The sequence below is a fragment of the Brachyhypopomus gauderio genome, chromosome 13, assembly GCF_052324685.1.
Source record: "Brachyhypopomus gauderio isolate BG-103 chromosome 13, BGAUD_0.2, whole genome shotgun sequence".
Lineage (NCBI taxonomy): Eukaryota > Metazoa > Chordata > Actinopteri > Gymnotiformes > Hypopomidae > Brachyhypopomus > Brachyhypopomus gauderio.
The window spans coordinates 1,470,811-1,487,637 of record NC_135223.1 but is presented as its reverse complement, the minus strand read 5'-3'; the positions used below and the strand labels follow the sequence as shown (position 1 = coordinate 1,487,637).

Here is a 16,827-nt window from a genome sequence, read left to right as displayed (position 1 = left end):
AAAAACACCCAATACTAGAGTTTGTAGCAGGTGTTTTCCTCGGGACGTATTCGAAAATTAGACTTAACTGAACACACCAGCTTTCCCGACACTTAACTGGAGGTAATGTGGATTGTAAACTAGGTATTTCCTTTAAATAACAGTAAATGTTTTTCATTCGACACTTAATTATGTAGCAAATAATGACAATATTGTGCAGGCCACCTTTAGCTGCGTCTGCTATGTCATTTATCTCAGCTACGTACTCCTGTATGTTACGATATATTGACATTGTTCAAACCGCCAGTATTCAGAATAGTTGTTAGTAAGACCTGATTAACCAGGCGAATACAAACTAGCTAACTAGCTAACGTTAGCTCATAACTTTCATGTAGGAAGTGATCAGTATATAAGTAATGCACAAATGACAAATTCTGCGAACTGTAGTGTTAGATTTCTCCATTTAAACACTGCACTGGTTCGTTGATGGCGTCCACGCCTACAAGTAGAATGCTAAAAGGGACACACAAAAAATAGAAATTTTAAACATTTTTAAATAAAACATGAATGGAAGATTAGAAGGTAACAAATATATAACATTCTTTGCGGAAATATAACTTTCTCACATTAAAAAACAGCTGTGCAGGGTCTTTAAGAGGTTGAGGTAGCGGAGGAATCCGGAGCCACTTCACGTGCGTTAGTGCGGTCCTGTGGTGGCCACGTCACCAGCGTGTCCTACAGGTGTCACCCTCACGGACACGGGACACGGGAGCGCTGCGTTAGCTCATCGTCACTGGCGTTATTACAGCACGTAAAAACGCACACATCGCCCAGTATCCAAACGAAATCTAAATTTAAAATGGGACTTTGCTACAGTTATTTGTAGGAAACTTTACACTAATGGCCACGACTAGGCTGAACTGACCATGTGTTAGTTAGTCTGTGGTCAAACTGGAAAACCAGGAATGCTGGTAAATCACCAGTTTGCATGATCGATGCCCATAGTTCCAGTGCTTTTTAATCTGCTATTTCATTGAATAAAGTCTTATCATATCTTGTCTCATCCCACCTTCCTCTCTGGTTCATTATGGCTGTTGAGGTTTAACATTGCTGAGATTTTGCAGTTGGTGGTTGACTTCACAAAAAGGAATGTAAACCTGCCTCTGGCTATTGTGATCAAAGGTGTAAAGTGTTAAACGTGCTTTCCAAAGATGGGGAGGTGGAGGTGGGCCATTTAATAAAAAAAAATAATAAATAAAAAAGCATGTGGTGTTATAGTGATGGTGTTTTAGTGGTGTTTACATGGAGGTGTTTTAGTGATGGTGTTTAAAAGTCCAGCACAAATGATGATCTCCAGTGCATTTCAGGAGATCTTACTGTTGCACCAGGAACATTTTAAAGAAGTCCTGGAGTGAAAAAAAAATCCATACAACATCTCAAGCCAAACACCACTGGACTACCAAACACCACTGGACTACCAAACACCACTGGACTACCAAACACCACTGGTTCCTGATGCTTCTTTCACTGAACAGGATAAAACAAAAAACAAAAAAAACGTGCTTTCCTGGGGACCGCCGTCAGTATGTCACTTAAGCCTTTCTCTGTAAGATAGCTTAGAAAACATGGTGTGACTATTGCCTGCATGCTACACTTTTACAAAGCTGTGGGAAGCGTGTAGATCCGATCAGAAAATGTCTGGTAGGGCAATGCAACAGCAAATTAGAGAGAATATTCAGAGATGCTAGAGGACACATGCTCTTAAAATCACTGGTTATGAACTCCCATCCATTGCTTCTATATAAAATGGTAGAATGAAAGAGTATTAAAAATTCATATAAATTCATCTTGTATTTTCATCATGTAGAACATCGGAGTTCTATAACACTCAACCTGCCATTACACTTAAACTCCACCCAGCAATCTTAAAAATGTTAGCTATATTCATGTGTTTTGATGTTTTTATGTGATTTATTAGTTCATTTTAAGGTACTCTATGAGTTTTCGTAGATTGTGTGTTAGACGTCTTTGTTTGTGCGGTGCTGACTTTATGGCAGTAAATGGACAAACCCCTGAAGGCATGTGCTTGTGCTGGTATTTACACTAGTGCTTGGTATTCACACTATCACTTGGTATTTACACTATTACTTGAAACGATGATTATAGTCATCATGGTTGCTTGTTTATCTGTTCTATGATGTCTTCTCTGCCTTCGTCTTGCTGTTGTCATTATTCCGTAATGTGATCAGTTATGTGTCTGTGGATCATAACTGTATTTGTTGTACTCATAGCTTGTTCTTTCATGCAGAGTGTACTTTAGCTGGAGGGCTGTGTGTGTGTGTGTGTGTGTGTGTGTGTGTGTGTGTGTGTGTGTGTGTGTGTGTGTGTGTGTGTGTGTGGTTTTGTGTTTTTATGCATGCATGTGCTTGTTTGTATCCATTTGTGTATGCATATGTGTGGGTGCATGTGTGTTTTTGTGTATGCATGTGTGAGTTATTGTTTGTGTGTGAGAGGTATGCATGTGTGTGGGTTTGAGTGTGTTTATGTGTATGCATGTGTGTTTTGTATACATATGTGTTTGTGTGAGTTATTGTTTGTGTGTGAGGGGTATGCTTGTGTGTGGGTTTGAGTGTGTTTGTGTGTATGCATGTGTGTGGGTTTGAGTGTGTTTATGTGTATGCATGTGTGTGGGTGCATGTGTGTTTTGTATACATATGTGTTTGTGTGAGTTATTGTTTGTGTGTGAGGGGTATGCTTGTGTGTGGGTTTGAGTGTGTTTGTGTGTATGCATGTGTGTGTATGACTGTGCGTGTGTGTGCGCGCGTGCATGTTTTGTTACGTTTTTAAAAATATTTTACTGTTACTCTGGCTTCATGTTCCTGCGGTCAGGTGACCCTTTCTTTTTCACGTGTCCCCCAGATTTAGTAATTAGTCATTTTGATTTGGATGATCTAAAATAAAAATATTTCCTTTTTACAACGTGCGCGACATATCTGTTACTCGCCCTTTTCTAACTACATGGTAAATCTAATCCGTGGAATAGTTTGAACAGGAACTTTGTGTTACATCGCTGGCCACACATAAAACGTTATATTTTGGGTTTCTACCTATGTGACATACAAAAATAAACGTCCTATCAAGTAAGACTATATAACCAGTTGCACACGTCATCCTCTGAAATGTATGGAATTTTGTGCAAAATCCTGTAGCAGATGTATATGTGTATGGTTTAGTATATTTTAGAGTAGAAATATTAGTATTAAGTACTATATAATCCTAAACAGGTCAGTTCAAAATGAGGTATACATTTAACTAACTGTTTTCTAGGCGCAAATAACAAAATGATGGTGTCAACAGACTTCCGCATACTGGTAGCGTCACCCTCCTCCTCTACTACCAACACCCCCGCCCTCCCTGGCTGTTGGTCGGTGGGGTGACCTGCACTGGAATATGAGATGTGTGATCTGAAAAGGTGCTGTATTAACCGCGGAGTCGTGCAGTAGGCATCAAAGAACTCTGATCTTCTGGAAGCTGCTTGATCGCGCAGGGCGCCTGCACATCTCGAATTTAGAACCAATCTAATCATTGATATATAATAAAGTATTTTGTAAGTTGTTTTTAACGGAGGTAAAGAAGTTAGGGGTTACTTAACAAAACTTCGTGATTTGCCTAATTTTCTACCAAACATCACAAAACTCGAATCTTGAGCATATCTGGCGTTAAGCGTTGGACAAACTGGTAAGTTTCTCTTAAAACATACAAAAAATTTTTTATTCGGTCTCTTTTGAAAGCGTTTCAGGTTTTAAAGTCCTCTTAAGTTGCACGTCCTCGTGCAGATTGCCACACTGTCATTATGCCGCAGACTACGAGTCATCGATTACTACTACGAATAACTACGAGTTATCGATTAGATTTGAACTACTTGCAGTGGTGTTCACAACAGTTCGGTTCTGTTTCCCCTTGTTTTTTTCGGGATGCCACTGGCACACGTGATCGGCTAGCTCGCGTTACGTTAGTTATTTTGAAAACGTATAGTATTGATGGCCTTTGAAATAATATTACGTCCATTATGGTGATATGAACAGCACATTTAGTGTGAAAAATAACTAAGGGATATATTGTTGACTATTTAAACATTAAACATAATCATTACTAAGTATTAACTATCGTGCTGCTGTCAAATAAGATGCATATATATAGCCTATGCATTTTCACTTCGCAAGCAGCAAATACAGTTCTGTGCAGCGAATGTGGTATTATTGTTGACTCATTGCGGAGGGATACGCGAACTGTGCCTTAGTTTGAATGTTTGCATGTCTCATAGCTCTGCGGTCTTGAGACACGTTACATTTCTAACACGTTGCATGTAACGTCGTCCGTGCAACATTCCGGCCCTTGGCTCTGTGGGAGCGTGGTGTCTCGCCATGTTTGAAGTGCCGGTCTGGAAATAGAGCTCTTTCCTTTCTTAGCTACAGACGTCCAGGATGCATGATGGGACGGTGTAAGTGACCACCCTAAAGCCTTCTGGGCACACGAACTGGTGCACTGGTCTGCTACAACACAACGAAGACGCGTATATGCACTACAATGTTAAACTGGGACAACATTGTCTAATTATTGTAGCGTTTTATAAAAACATAATTGGAAAGGATGACATCATGTGAGACTCTTCATAGCCTACAGCTGCTCCATGGCCGTTTCGACTGGATAATGAATCATAATTAATCTCCATAATTTTCCTTGTGGTTTTAATTATGGTCAAATTTAAGTCAGAATTATAATATGAGCATCAAGTGACCGGTTATGATCCTGTGGCGTGAAGCCGTCCCAACTCTTCCAGTACACGTAGTGCCGTGTCCCATTTATCATCAGAACTGGGCTGTAGACTAGCGAGATCACATAATAGTGTGATGACCGGTGGTGCTCTTGACACAGGATACGTTCTCCAACACATCTGACTCATCAGACACATAACAAACCCTCGATGTGATTCTAATGGTCTGAAACACTTGGATGGATGTTACATTGGACAAGATGTTACAAGAAAATGGAATAAGGGACTTTTCATAGAGTAATGGAAGATAACCAAAACATAGAGAGGTCAGTGGGCCAAAACAGTTTTACCGTGATGTAGACGTGATGCTCAAAACCCAGAATTTAACACTGCAATGCTTGAAATGGTCTGTGTGAACTGGCAAGATTAATGTTCGCTTGTCAAAACAAGGTCTTCAAAAAACTCACAAGAACTGAGGGGGATGTGAGAAATTCATCAGAACACCCAGACCATACCGCTGACCTCCTTTGGAGTGTGTGTCTCACTCTCTTTCTCTATTCCTCCTTCTTTCAGGTGAGATGGACCTGTCCGTAGTAGCCGTGTTCTTTTGCTGCTTCCTGGTTCCAGCTCTGGGTGAGTGTTTCCCAGAATTCTCCTTTGTGCTGTTAAATCCTAGCAGCGTGTCACTACGGCAGAATTACAGCAGGCTAGTATGGGATCTCCCCGCAGACATGGATCCCACTGGCTAACGTATTCATACAGAGGACATACTGCACCGTGTTGCTACATATCTGTTCATGCTGTCTTCTTCTCGTGGCAACCTTTGCAACCTTTTACCCAAATCAACCAGTTTTTCAACAAACTCAACAGAATCTACCACCTAGAACCTAGATCTGTTTCTCCACCTAATTCTCCATGTAGAAAGGGGGCAGAAGAGAGTAAGTCCAGTTTGAGGTTGATACTACACTGTTTACACTGAGGCCACGCTGACAGGTCATGTGAGCGTCAAGGAACACAAGCCCTAACAGTGTTATCCTGGCCCGTGTGTGTGTGTGTGTGTGCAGGGTCAGCTTTTGGCAGGGAAATGCCAGGTAAGTGCATTGAGGCCGGGGCACGTGTGTGTGTATTTGTGTGGATGTGTGTGCGGCAATCAAAGGTGCAGCAGAAACGTGTTGCACAGGCGGCTTTGGGTGCGGAGTTGTGAATCTGCTGCTCGTGTCCAGGCCTCGGGCTACGCTGATCACCTCGTGCGCTTAACGGCTTCGCAGCGCATGTCATGCGACACACCCAGTGCTACACTTGGCAGCCATTGGTAGTGTCGTGAGCAAAGCTATGGCAATGTCGACCTTCTGGAGAAGTTATCCGGCCACTGGCAGAAATAACGTCGGGGAGTTGGTGTTATACACCAGGACCCAGAGTGACTTCACCTGTACAGGTGTTCTTGTAGGACGCTACATGGGACCGAAGCAGGACACACTTCATCTTTGTTATAGGGTGGGCGTGCGTGTGTGTTTAAATTTGATTGGCTAATATAGAGCATTGAGTAACATTAAAATTTGAACCTCTGTGTAGTCTAGTGTTTAGGGTCATGTTACTATCCCAGTGGATTTGTGAGAATGCCATGACCTCTGTAGCATTCTCAGAGTCTTAGTTTGGTGCTTCTGCAAGTACACAATTGGATCAGCTGTAAAAGCACATTTACCCCCCCCCCCCCATCCCCTCCTTATACCCCCCTACTGCCTCCTTATACCCCCTATCCCCCCTTATACCCCATCACCTCCTTATACCCCCCTATTCCCTCCTTATACCCCATCCCCTCATTTCCCCCCAATCCTCTCCTTATACCCCTCCATCCCCTCCTTATTTTCCCCCATCCCCTCCTTATATCCCCCTATTACCTCCTTATACCCCCCTATCCCCTCTTTATACCCCCCTATTCCCTCCTTATATACCCCAATCCCCTCCCTGTGCTCTGTAAACGTGCATCTGCATTCCTGTTGTGGCTGTTTGTGTCTATGGCTATAGATTTGTGTCTATATTTGTGTCTATGGCTATAGATTTGTGTTTATATTTGTGTCCATGGCTGTTGTTACTCTCTGTGATGTCCAGATGCATCCCCTTTGCCATGGCAAAAAAAACCCCAAACAAACGTGTGCAACAGTGTGGGGTCGTTTTGCTGGTCCTGATGAGGCTAATGCGTATACACAGGAGAACACACACCTCCGTGACATCACAACCCGGTCACTGCACCGTTTCGTTCTGACACCAACAGTCATGTTGTCGTCTGAAGCCCAGTGATATATGTCAAAAAACAGAAGCTTAAATAATTTAGAAACAAGTAACATAAGCACATGAAGAGATGTGCTGAACTTACACTGAAACATTTCCGTTAGTCGGTATTTTTTTTTCTATTGCAATAAAAACACTTTTAGAATTTGATTCATGATCTCTCCTCTGGTTCCCCTCCAGCGTCTACGATGGATGATGTCCACGGTAAGACACTTCTGACGTCACACATACTTCATATCTCTCTTTAATTCGGTGGGCGGAAGTCTGTCCCTGCCAAGGCAGATGTGTGAGGGGGGTCCGTGTGCACCGGGCCTGACACGGCGGGGATGCCAGGGAAGTCTGGCTACGGTGGGCGGCCTTCTCTGAGAGCAGCACGGGGCCGTGGCCTTAAGATGGTGGTCCGCCAACCGTCGTACAGAGAAGCACCGTGCCATTTTCAAAAGTCCTGCACTGTGGAAGGATGGGGGGGGGGGGGGTGGAGGATGCGCTGTGTGTGTGTGTGTGTGTGTGTGTGTGTGTGTTGGATGTAGCCTGTAACTGTCATGAATTTTAATCTCATGTTTCTCTATTCATTTTTCCTTCCCATCAGAGGATGACAGCCAGTTTCATTATGGTAAGTGTGGATAAATTACATCCATATATATATATATATAAATATATATAGTTATGCGTGCATGCGCTGTGTGTGTGTGTGTGTGTGTGTGTGCGTGTGTGCGTGTGTGTACATATACACACACATACAGACATGTAAATGGACAGATGAAAGTGACTGGCGTATTGGTGAAGAAGAGTTCTACGCAGCTGTTGTGGTGTTGAGCTCTCGGGACTGAAAGTCCTCTCGGACTTCATTGTTTGTTTCTGTACGCAAAGACTTGATAGTCAAGTGTGCTTTGGGGTTTGGGGGTTTTGGGAAGCTCCACAACGCACATGGCGTTCACATGAAGGATGGGGTTCACGAGAGCGACGGCCCCTCAGGAAACATCTGGGGAGGTCAGGGAGGGTTTGTGATTTCCCTCTGTTTCCCTGAAGCTGATGGAAAACGTTCAGCCCCGGGGGCACGAGCTTCACGCTCCGCCCACAGCCCGGTCCGAGCACCTCAAACTGCTCTGGACTCGGAATCGTTTACTTTTACGTGGAGTTTTATGAGACCGTTTTGACAGTGACTGTTTAGGTTAACAAAAGCCGGGTGGACACGGCCTTCCTTTGTAGAGGGGAGGATGTGATGATCCTGTAGATACATGGGTCTCTCTGGTTTGTATGTAATTGCAAACTGCACATTAGTACACATTTGTGCACGTTTGTGTATTCATGTACCAGTGTCTTCCTGTCCCACTCTATCAGCGTCTCCTTACATGGATCCTTCAGGAGACATTTTCCATTCAGATTCATTTTATGTCTCTTACTTTAGTGTACTTGGAGATGAGTAGAGATGGTACACAAAAACGCTCTATTTCCAGAGAAGGAGGAGGATTCGTTTCGCACCGACATCCTTCATCAGCTACAACAGCTACTTTTTGATGTTCAAGCTGGTTCCTCCTACTAATTCAGAAGCACTTTGTTTGCACAGCTGATGAAAAACCTCTGTCTGAAACATCCTGTTTCTCTGGGAACCTTGTGTACTATATAAGGAAGCATTTCTCTGTGGTTATTTTCTAAACTATTTATTCCTTTAATTTACAGAAAATGTGCTACATCATGATATGTATCATTATCTGGATACGAAATTACCTGTATTGGAATATAAGGTCCCTGTGGTTAATGAAGGACTGTGTGTCTAAAACACATCCTGTCTGTCTGGAATCTTGTGTGCTAGTTTTTACTACCACTACGTTTAACTAGGGTACACTGTTGATGCTGCCTAGAATCGTCTTCCTACACACACGCACTAACTCATTTATTCTGGTTTTATGGGTTCAGGTCTGCTTGTAATTCCTTCCTTGCCTCCAGAGGTCACTGTTGCCTCTCTGAGGATAGTTCACAACTATCTGTTATTAGCCCATTTAATAGGTTTTATGGGCTGATGGTTACAACCATATATGCATATTCTATCGTTTGCTTGCATAAACAATATTTACAAGTATTTTATATAAAAAAGTGATTAATGCTTTAAGGAGCATTAAGAGATCACTACAAAATTCATGTTTACATGTATAGCAGCTGGTCTTCATGCTGATGTGATGAAGATCTTAGATAACCAGCAGTAAGACAATCTGGTGGAGAACATGCGAAGACACATAAGGTGAAGATCAGGGTTATTAAGCCAAATATTGATTTATGTAACTACACATTGATGTATATGAAGTACTTTGCTGGCACAGTTGATGAAGCACTTCTGTACGAAAAGGCCCGTTTCTCTGGAAACTAATACACTGCAATATTTTATACCTCTATGTATCGTGCATTGTAGTTACTCACCTGGGAGAATAAAGAAAATATATATATATTTGAGAGAGAGAGAGAGATTTATCCGCTGTAGATGTTAGGGATTTGTACCTGTACAGTCATCCATCGCTTGACACCAGCAGATTCACGCTCGACGGGTCCGGTTCGTCCCGTTTAATGCCCTCTCCTCGTTGCAGACTACGCATCGGTGCGGATCGCCGGCCTGGTCTTCGCTGCCCTTTTCTTCTTCCTGGGGATCATTATCGTATTCGGTGAGTACTGGAGTTCTGCTGTTAGTGGAACGCACAAACCGCTAATCCAACCGTAGTGGAAGCGTCCCGCCCCAGTACGTACGCGTGGTAGACGCCAGACGCCCCAGATGAACTGCGCTGGTTGGGATTCTCCAAGTCAGTGTCGGGGACGCTCACCAGCCCTTACGTTCCCGGTTCCACAAAGCCTTTCTGTGCCCAGAGCACCAACATGCCAGACGGGACAGCAGTGAGTCCACGTACAGACCATGAATCCAAATTACTTCTTTTCGCGTCAGAAGATTTCGCTACATTTCTTTAATGCTTGAAAAGCTTCGATTTCCCATCTGCTCAAGGTCGGCCCCCTCAGAGGCGTGCGATCCATGAGCTTAAACAAATATCACAGCGGCTATAGGAACTGCAAATGTCAGGGCAGAATAATGAGCAATCGGTCTTAAACGGGATCTCTGGGATATCTGTGTAACGTTGTCAATAATGCCGTTAAAGGTCGTTAATGACGTATAATCGTATGTAAGGCCACCTGTGTGTTCTACTCTGAACACGAGTCCAGTGCAGGCTGAGCAGTAGCTGCGAGAGTGCAGGTTTTGCACAATCTACAAAACATGAGCTCAGTAAGACACCCAACACCGCAGCCCTTACAACACCGACCCCTGCCCCACCCCACAGCCCCACACCCCCACCCCACCAGAGGGCAGTCAGGCAGTCGTCCCAAGCCCCTGAAATCCACACCAACCCGTAAATCTCACAAGCTCCTGCCAGGCAAGCCTGGAAGGCCTACAAATGCCCCAAGGGCCTGAAATGATGAAATGGGCCATGTCTTTGTTTGTTTGTTTGTTTGATCGATTGGTTGATTGATTTGATCGGTTGTTTGATTGATTGGTCGATTGACTCTCACTGTTCCATGTTTACTGCAGGTCGAAGGTGCCGCTGTAGAAGTCAGGCATAAAGGTAGGTGGAGGTTTGGGTGTAGGGTGGTGTGGTTGCTTTCTCTCCCCTGTGCACATGCGATGGAACTGCGTGTTTGGCTTGCGTGGGCGTTTATGAATGGTGTCGCGGTGGTACTTTTATTTGCTGTAGCTACTTACTGAGTTTGGTTGGCTGACAATAAATACAACATTATGATCTCCTGTGCTGTAGGTACAAACTGACGTAGAAGATGCAGAAAACAGATGAGCAAGTGAGTACCTCAGTGGTTAACGCAAAGTATGTGTTATGTATGACAAAATATGCATTACAAAGCATTATACATCACATAGTATGCATTATAGTATATGAAGCATTTCCATCATGACATTTATAGTGAACTAATTCAAACAAACTAAGATTAAATTTGTCACTGGCCATTTCACTGTGCGCTGTTTGTCTTCATGAAGTCCCGTGGTCTTTCCTTGTGCACGCTTCGCAATGCTAGCACGTGATTCCACCGGACGGAGAACACTGGGACTCTCGGCTGCGGCAGGACGCTACAAGCCTGCAAGGAAACTGGTTTCTTCAGAGTGTTTCTCGCCTTGTGTCTGTGCTTCTCAACATCAGATAAAAGTATTTGGATCAGTATGAGCGGTTGGTAGCAAAGGTGCAGTTGGGATTGTTGTTTGGTAATCGCTGCATTCGACAGTTTAGTTTTGCTTGATGCATTTTATCCGGTTTTTGGCACATGATGTCTTTTGTAAAAACCAAAAACCTCCGGAGTCTAGCTGATGTCATGTTCAGCTTGCGGATAATTTTGAATCGTAGCCTTTTTTACACTTTGTAAATTCTTTTCATTGTCTTTTACAAACAATGAATCGCTGTTTCATACATATTAAATAAGACGTGTCTGATATGACTTTTCTGTGAAATAAACTTGTGAAATTGAATGCACAGTGATTTATTTCATTAAATGCATATACTAACAAACATGTAAAGGTTTAACGTCAATAACTAACGACACTCGAAATAAGGAAACTAGTAGGAATACAAAATAAAAAACGCCGATTTAAATTTTCCCAAACTATCGTAATCTAGCGTTAAAGTATGTAAATTATAATTCATTTATCTACTTGCATATTCCTGTTTATTGCAGTATATTACAGGCCACTACAAAACGGCTTTTAGAAATTGGTTACTGAAGAACAGAAAATGTAAGATTAAAATATCTAATGATTTTATCTCAATCTGAGCTTTAAAAACGCTGACGTCTTCGTTTTCATATTTCTAGATATAATTTAGTTTACATCTAGATGTAATTTAGCTGGACGGACGTCCACGTTGCAGTGTTTTGTAGAAAGCCTTATTGCGGTATTTGCAAGCAGGTTTTCCCTGCCCCGCCTCTAAGGGGCGGGGTCTGGCACGGCGAGCTCCGCCGCATTGGCTCAGCTGTCTGTTGGCAGCCAATTAACTTCGATAAGGCTGAGCCAGAGAGATTTTATTTCCCTTGGGCTGTTGGTAATGCAGCGCTTGTTTGTACCGCTAGAGGGCAGAGTAGCCTATTTCTTTCCCACTTGGGTATAATGAATAGATTCGCTCCTCGGACTGCTCGCTCCTCTCACAAAGCCCTGACTCACCCAGCCCGTAGAGAGAAGCCAACACAGCCCATCCCAGTCACAGCACTGCAGTCATGGCAACTCCAGCAGGTTCGTACACGCTAATATCCTTGCATTTGTAATTTTGTTTTATAACATATTTTTCTTTTGTGCATGTAAACGGTACAATAACGCAGCGTGCAGTTATATGCACGTTATTGAAAAGCTTTAGACTTGCATTAAAAACAGATCCCGTACAGAAGTTCTTTGTAGAGGAATTTTCCTTTTTTCCCTTTCGTTTATTTGCGTTTCTCTGCGGTAAATTCACAATTTACTTTTTTACTTAAAACAGTACTTATCTTTGTTACTTAAGATTGTTCTTTTATCATTGAAATCTAACAGAAAATAGTATAGTGGGTATTTTGGTGGTTGTCTACTCCATCTAATCCTTTAAAAAACAAAGAAATTGTCGCGTAAAAATGTACAACTTAATGCACATCTTAATATATTAAAATCAAGTTTAATGGGTCTATATATTGGGTATACGTATCTTAAAGTTTGGGTTCTGTTTTAATGATCCTTAATTAAATGCGTTTTACGCTTTAATGTACTTTTCGTTTTTGCCTAGACTCTGAACCATTACTGTCAAACACTGAATTCACCAAACCTTTACTATCCGATCATTAATCGACGTTCATGCGCACACACTTCCGTCTTCCTTTGTCCGCGGGCGCTGCAGAGCGCATTGCGCGTGTCCGTTTGCCGCCCACTTTTCGCTGAGCTCACAACTCCGCTCGCGCGCTCTGCAGCCAGTCGATTACTCGGATTGCTTGTGTCTGGAAAAAAACCCCTAAGATCAGAGCATTTATTTCAGGGTGTATATGGTTATGTTAAAGTGTAATATCAGGGTATTTTATAACTCCCTCTCAAACATCGCCCTCACACTGCCACTGAAATGGCAGTTTTCAAATAAGACCCAGTTTTCAAATAAGAAATTTCCTCAGTTATAGTCGAAAGCATCTGTCCATGGTGCTGATTCCATCCATCCATCCATCCATCCATCACTAAAAAGTTTCTGTTGTGTTTTTGCCCATTCCGGTTGTTGTTCTTCACAGCTCCGATGTGGGTAGACCAAAGTGCTTTCGAGTATGGTGAGTAATTTCACAGAAAAGCCTCAGTATTAGAAACCAATGCAACATTTGACCGGCCTCAGCTGTCCGGACTAAAATACTACTGACCCGTTGCTGTTAACGATCCCCTCTAGATTATGCAACGCTGAGCACAACTGGACTGATCCTGGCAGTGGTGATGTTCGTTGGTGGGATCCTCATAGCCTTGAGTAAGTTGATCTGATGGCACCATGAGGCGTACAGAGGGGGCAGTTTCTTACTTCAGCATCTTAAATGAGTCGATGTTCTGTTCATTGTTAACTCGTGTTTTTATTGCTACCATAAGCTATGTGTGCACAAGTAGTTCACAACTTACTGACAAATGCAACAAGACTCTTAGCAGGCACGCATCGGCACACACCTGCATACACCTGCATACACCTGCACACACCTGCATACACCTGCACACACCTGCATATACCTGCACACACCTGTATATACCTGCACACACCTGCAGACACCTGTATATACCTGCACACACCTGCATATACCTGCACACACCTGCATATACCTGCACACACCTGCACACACCTGCATATACCTGCATATACCTGCACACACCTGCACACACCTGCATATACCTGCACACACCTGCACACCCCTGCACATACCTGCACACACCTACACACCTGCACACACCTGCACACATCTGCACACACCTGCACACACCTGCATACACCTGCACACACCTGCATACACATGCACACACCTGCATACACCTGCACACACCTGCATACACATGCACACACCTGCATGTACCTGCAAACAACTGCATACACCTGCATACACATGCACACACCTGCATACACATGCACACACATGCACACACCTGCACACACCTGCACACACCTGCACACACCTGCGTACACATGCACACACCTACACACACATGCACACACCTGTACACACCTGCATACACCTGCACACACCTGCATACACATGCATACACCTGCACACACCTGCATACACATGCACACACATGCACACACCTGCACACACATGCACACACCTGCATACCCCTGCATACACATGCACACACATGCACACACCTGCACACACCTGCATACACATGCACACACCTGCACACACCTGCACACACAAACCTCTGAAGTGGTGTTAGATTAAACATATAAAATGTCTCAGGGAAAATGCAAGCTGACATTAACGTCTGCCTTTACTGCTGGACCACAGCCCTTGAGGGCCTGAGACTACAAATTCTGCTACTTAACGAGTCCTGACTCAGTTCAATAAACCCTGCAGTACTGATTCCTGCCAGGGCACGGACTCAACATCCATCTTAGGTGCAAATGAACTGAAGCGATGCTCCGTTCATGTTAAACAGCGACTTTAATCAGTCCTATCTTAATCCGTTTTTGTTTCTAACAGGTAAAAAAATCAAATGCTCAAAATCATCCACGTAAGCCCTTGCACGCAAGTGTGACACCCACCCTGTGCATGTGGAATGAGACGTGAAACAGATGAGGAGAAATGATAAATGACAGAGCCTCTCCCAGACGACTCTTCATTGCAAAGCTACACATGTTCAAGTTCAGCCCCTGGACTATCCAGACGCTTTGGTCCAGAAACACTGCCTATCCATTCAGACGACAGTCATTAACATTGTGCAAAAGCCTGAAATACAAAGGATGCGTTCTATATTTATGGTGAAAAGAGTTCCCACATGCTCTGGTACTGAATTCGATGTGCAGACCTACAGAAAATACCTTAATAAAACCTGCACCTTCTCTGAATTAGTGGTTAAAGCTCAGATGGCTTTGTACATTTCTGACGTCTTTTGGATGGATAGGTGACTTGGCACTAAACTGCTGACAAGCAGTGCATGTTCTTCCTTTGGCAAAGTGTCCCAGCCTCTGCCCAAACCTCTCCTGATGTCTGATCTCTAAACCGCTAACGCGATGCAAAGCTCTGGCTGTACCAGTGGCAGTAACGATGGCGAGGCCCAAGCTAATGTGCACCACGCAAAGGTTCCTGTTAAGGTTCCTGCATGCTCGCTAAGTTCTTCTGTGGATGTGACGGATTGTGACTGTTGTGTCTCCGTCTCTCCACAGCGGTAGTCCTCAGGAAAGCCACAGGTCCTCAAAGACAGAAGGTATGGTCAGGAACCCTGCACACGCAGGTGCACATGCAGATCTTCTCATAGGTTCTCTTTACCTGCACGAGGTTTTTTTTTTATCTTCTAGTACCCGAACAGACGGTGTAGATGAGGATCTTCAGCAGGGAGGAGGCCGATTCAGAGGGACGGCGGCCTGAACAGGAGACCGACATGCACGTGGTTGTCCGTTTTTTTAAACCCTGCAGACTTTGGGGTTAGGGTTAGGGCTAGGTTTAGGGCTAATGTTAGGGTTTGGGACTTCCCTCCGTTTTCTTTGTACGTGCCGTCTTGTTGGCACAGTCAGCTCAGGTCTCAAAGTTCGCACCCATTTCGTACAAGTCTGTCATTACTGACCCAACTGTCCCCACCGTTCCCCTGAAGTCCTGGAGCCTTTATTCGCTCACGTCTGTCACAGAAGTTATACTGTAATAGACACATATGCATCACTGATCGCTGAGAAGAATCGCTGTGGCTCCAGCACCTTTATGACACAGTGCAGCCCAGAAGATTCACTGCATCAACCTCTTAGGTCAAAACCAGCTACGTGCTGTGCATCGTTCGGTTTCATTCCGGCTCCCTACAGAGGCCTCCTGGCGTGTAAAACAACCCTCCCTCGTCAAAGTCACTTCCTGTTCCACTTCCTTAGTGCAGTTATTTTGTTATGTAAGGTTCAGCAGAACAAGCATGCCGACATCTCTGGGGCCACCGTGTTGCTGTGCCAACAGTGAAACACGGGAGCTGATCGTGACACGATGACCGAGCGTCTACACGTGAATGCACCGCACCGCACACGGCTTCTAATGCACAGCGAGAGATTAAAGTGAAGTATTAGCATGTGAAACTGTCTCGACACAAAGCGTCATGTGCAAGAACGTTAGCGGAGTGACTGCACTTCTCTTAATGTCGTACGCTTCCGTTTCTTAGATTAGCATACGATTAAACTAAAATAAACTTACTGGGGCATTTAAGCATCACCACTGGAATTTAGTCCAAGTTTAGGTTTACCTATGTCAGGAGCCCAACTAATATAGATTATGCTTATGGTTTATTCAAATATGGCTTATTGTCAGTTATGTATCTAAGAAAAGTTGTAGAGATATAGTTCAATAAAAAGATTCTGTGTTACCAGAATACAGTTTTGGTCTCTGTTTAGGTTTAGTATTTGATTCGTTTTTATAATCTGTTTTCTGTGAAACCTTTCTGAAACGATTATTTTTAAACTGTAATCCAGTGAACACATACTGTATTTTATGTTGGTAACAACTTGAGAAAAACATGTAAATACAACACGTCCATGTACAACAAATTATCGCTTTCAATGATCGCAATACCAAAATCATGGAACACAGGA

The 16,827-nt window shown here is 43.6% G+C and overlaps 1 protein-coding gene across 2 annotated transcripts; it reads left to right on the top strand.

The window, feature by feature from the left end:
- Positions 1-3,388: 3,388 nt before the first annotated feature.
- On the top strand, positions 3,389-11,549 carry LOC143473717 (sodium/potassium-transporting ATPase subunit gamma-like). 2 transcript variants are annotated; one of them, XM_076970826.1, is made up of 9 exons: positions 3,389-3,717; positions 5,327-5,386; positions 5,818-5,844; positions 7,223-7,246; positions 7,632-7,655; positions 9,622-9,696; positions 10,608-10,641; positions 10,831-10,870; positions 11,105-11,549. In XM_076970826.1, the coding sequence occupies exons 2-7, from the start codon at positions 5,332-5,334 to the stop codon at positions 10,637-10,639; spliced, it is 237 nt and encodes a 78-aa protein (XP_076826941.1). In that variant the 5' UTR covers positions 3,389-3,717; positions 5,327-5,331; the 3' UTR covers positions 10,640-10,641; positions 10,831-10,870; positions 11,105-11,549. The 2 variants fall into 2 exon arrangements, with proteins under 2 accessions (XP_076826941.1, XP_076826942.1); XM_076970827.1 differs by having other exon boundaries at positions 11,067-11,549.
- The last annotated feature ends 5,278 nt before the right edge of the window (positions 11,550-16,827 follow it).

What these genes read in the sequence shown, in the direction of transcription:
- LOC143473717 (XM_076970826.1), top strand. Translation starts at nt 5,332, where the DNA reads ATGGACCTGTCCGTAGTAGCCGTGTTCTTTTGCTGCTTCCTGGTTCCA. An exon ending in CTTCCTGGTTCCAGCTCTGG is followed by an intron (nt 5,387 to 5,817) that starts GTGAGTGTTTCC and finishes GTGTGTGTGCAG; the next exon opens with GGTCAGCTTTTGGCAGGGAA. An exon ending in TACGATGGATGATGTCCACG is followed by an intron (nt 7,247 to 7,631) that starts GTAAGACACTTC and finishes CCTTCCCATCAG; the next exon opens with AGGATGACAGCCAGTTTCAT.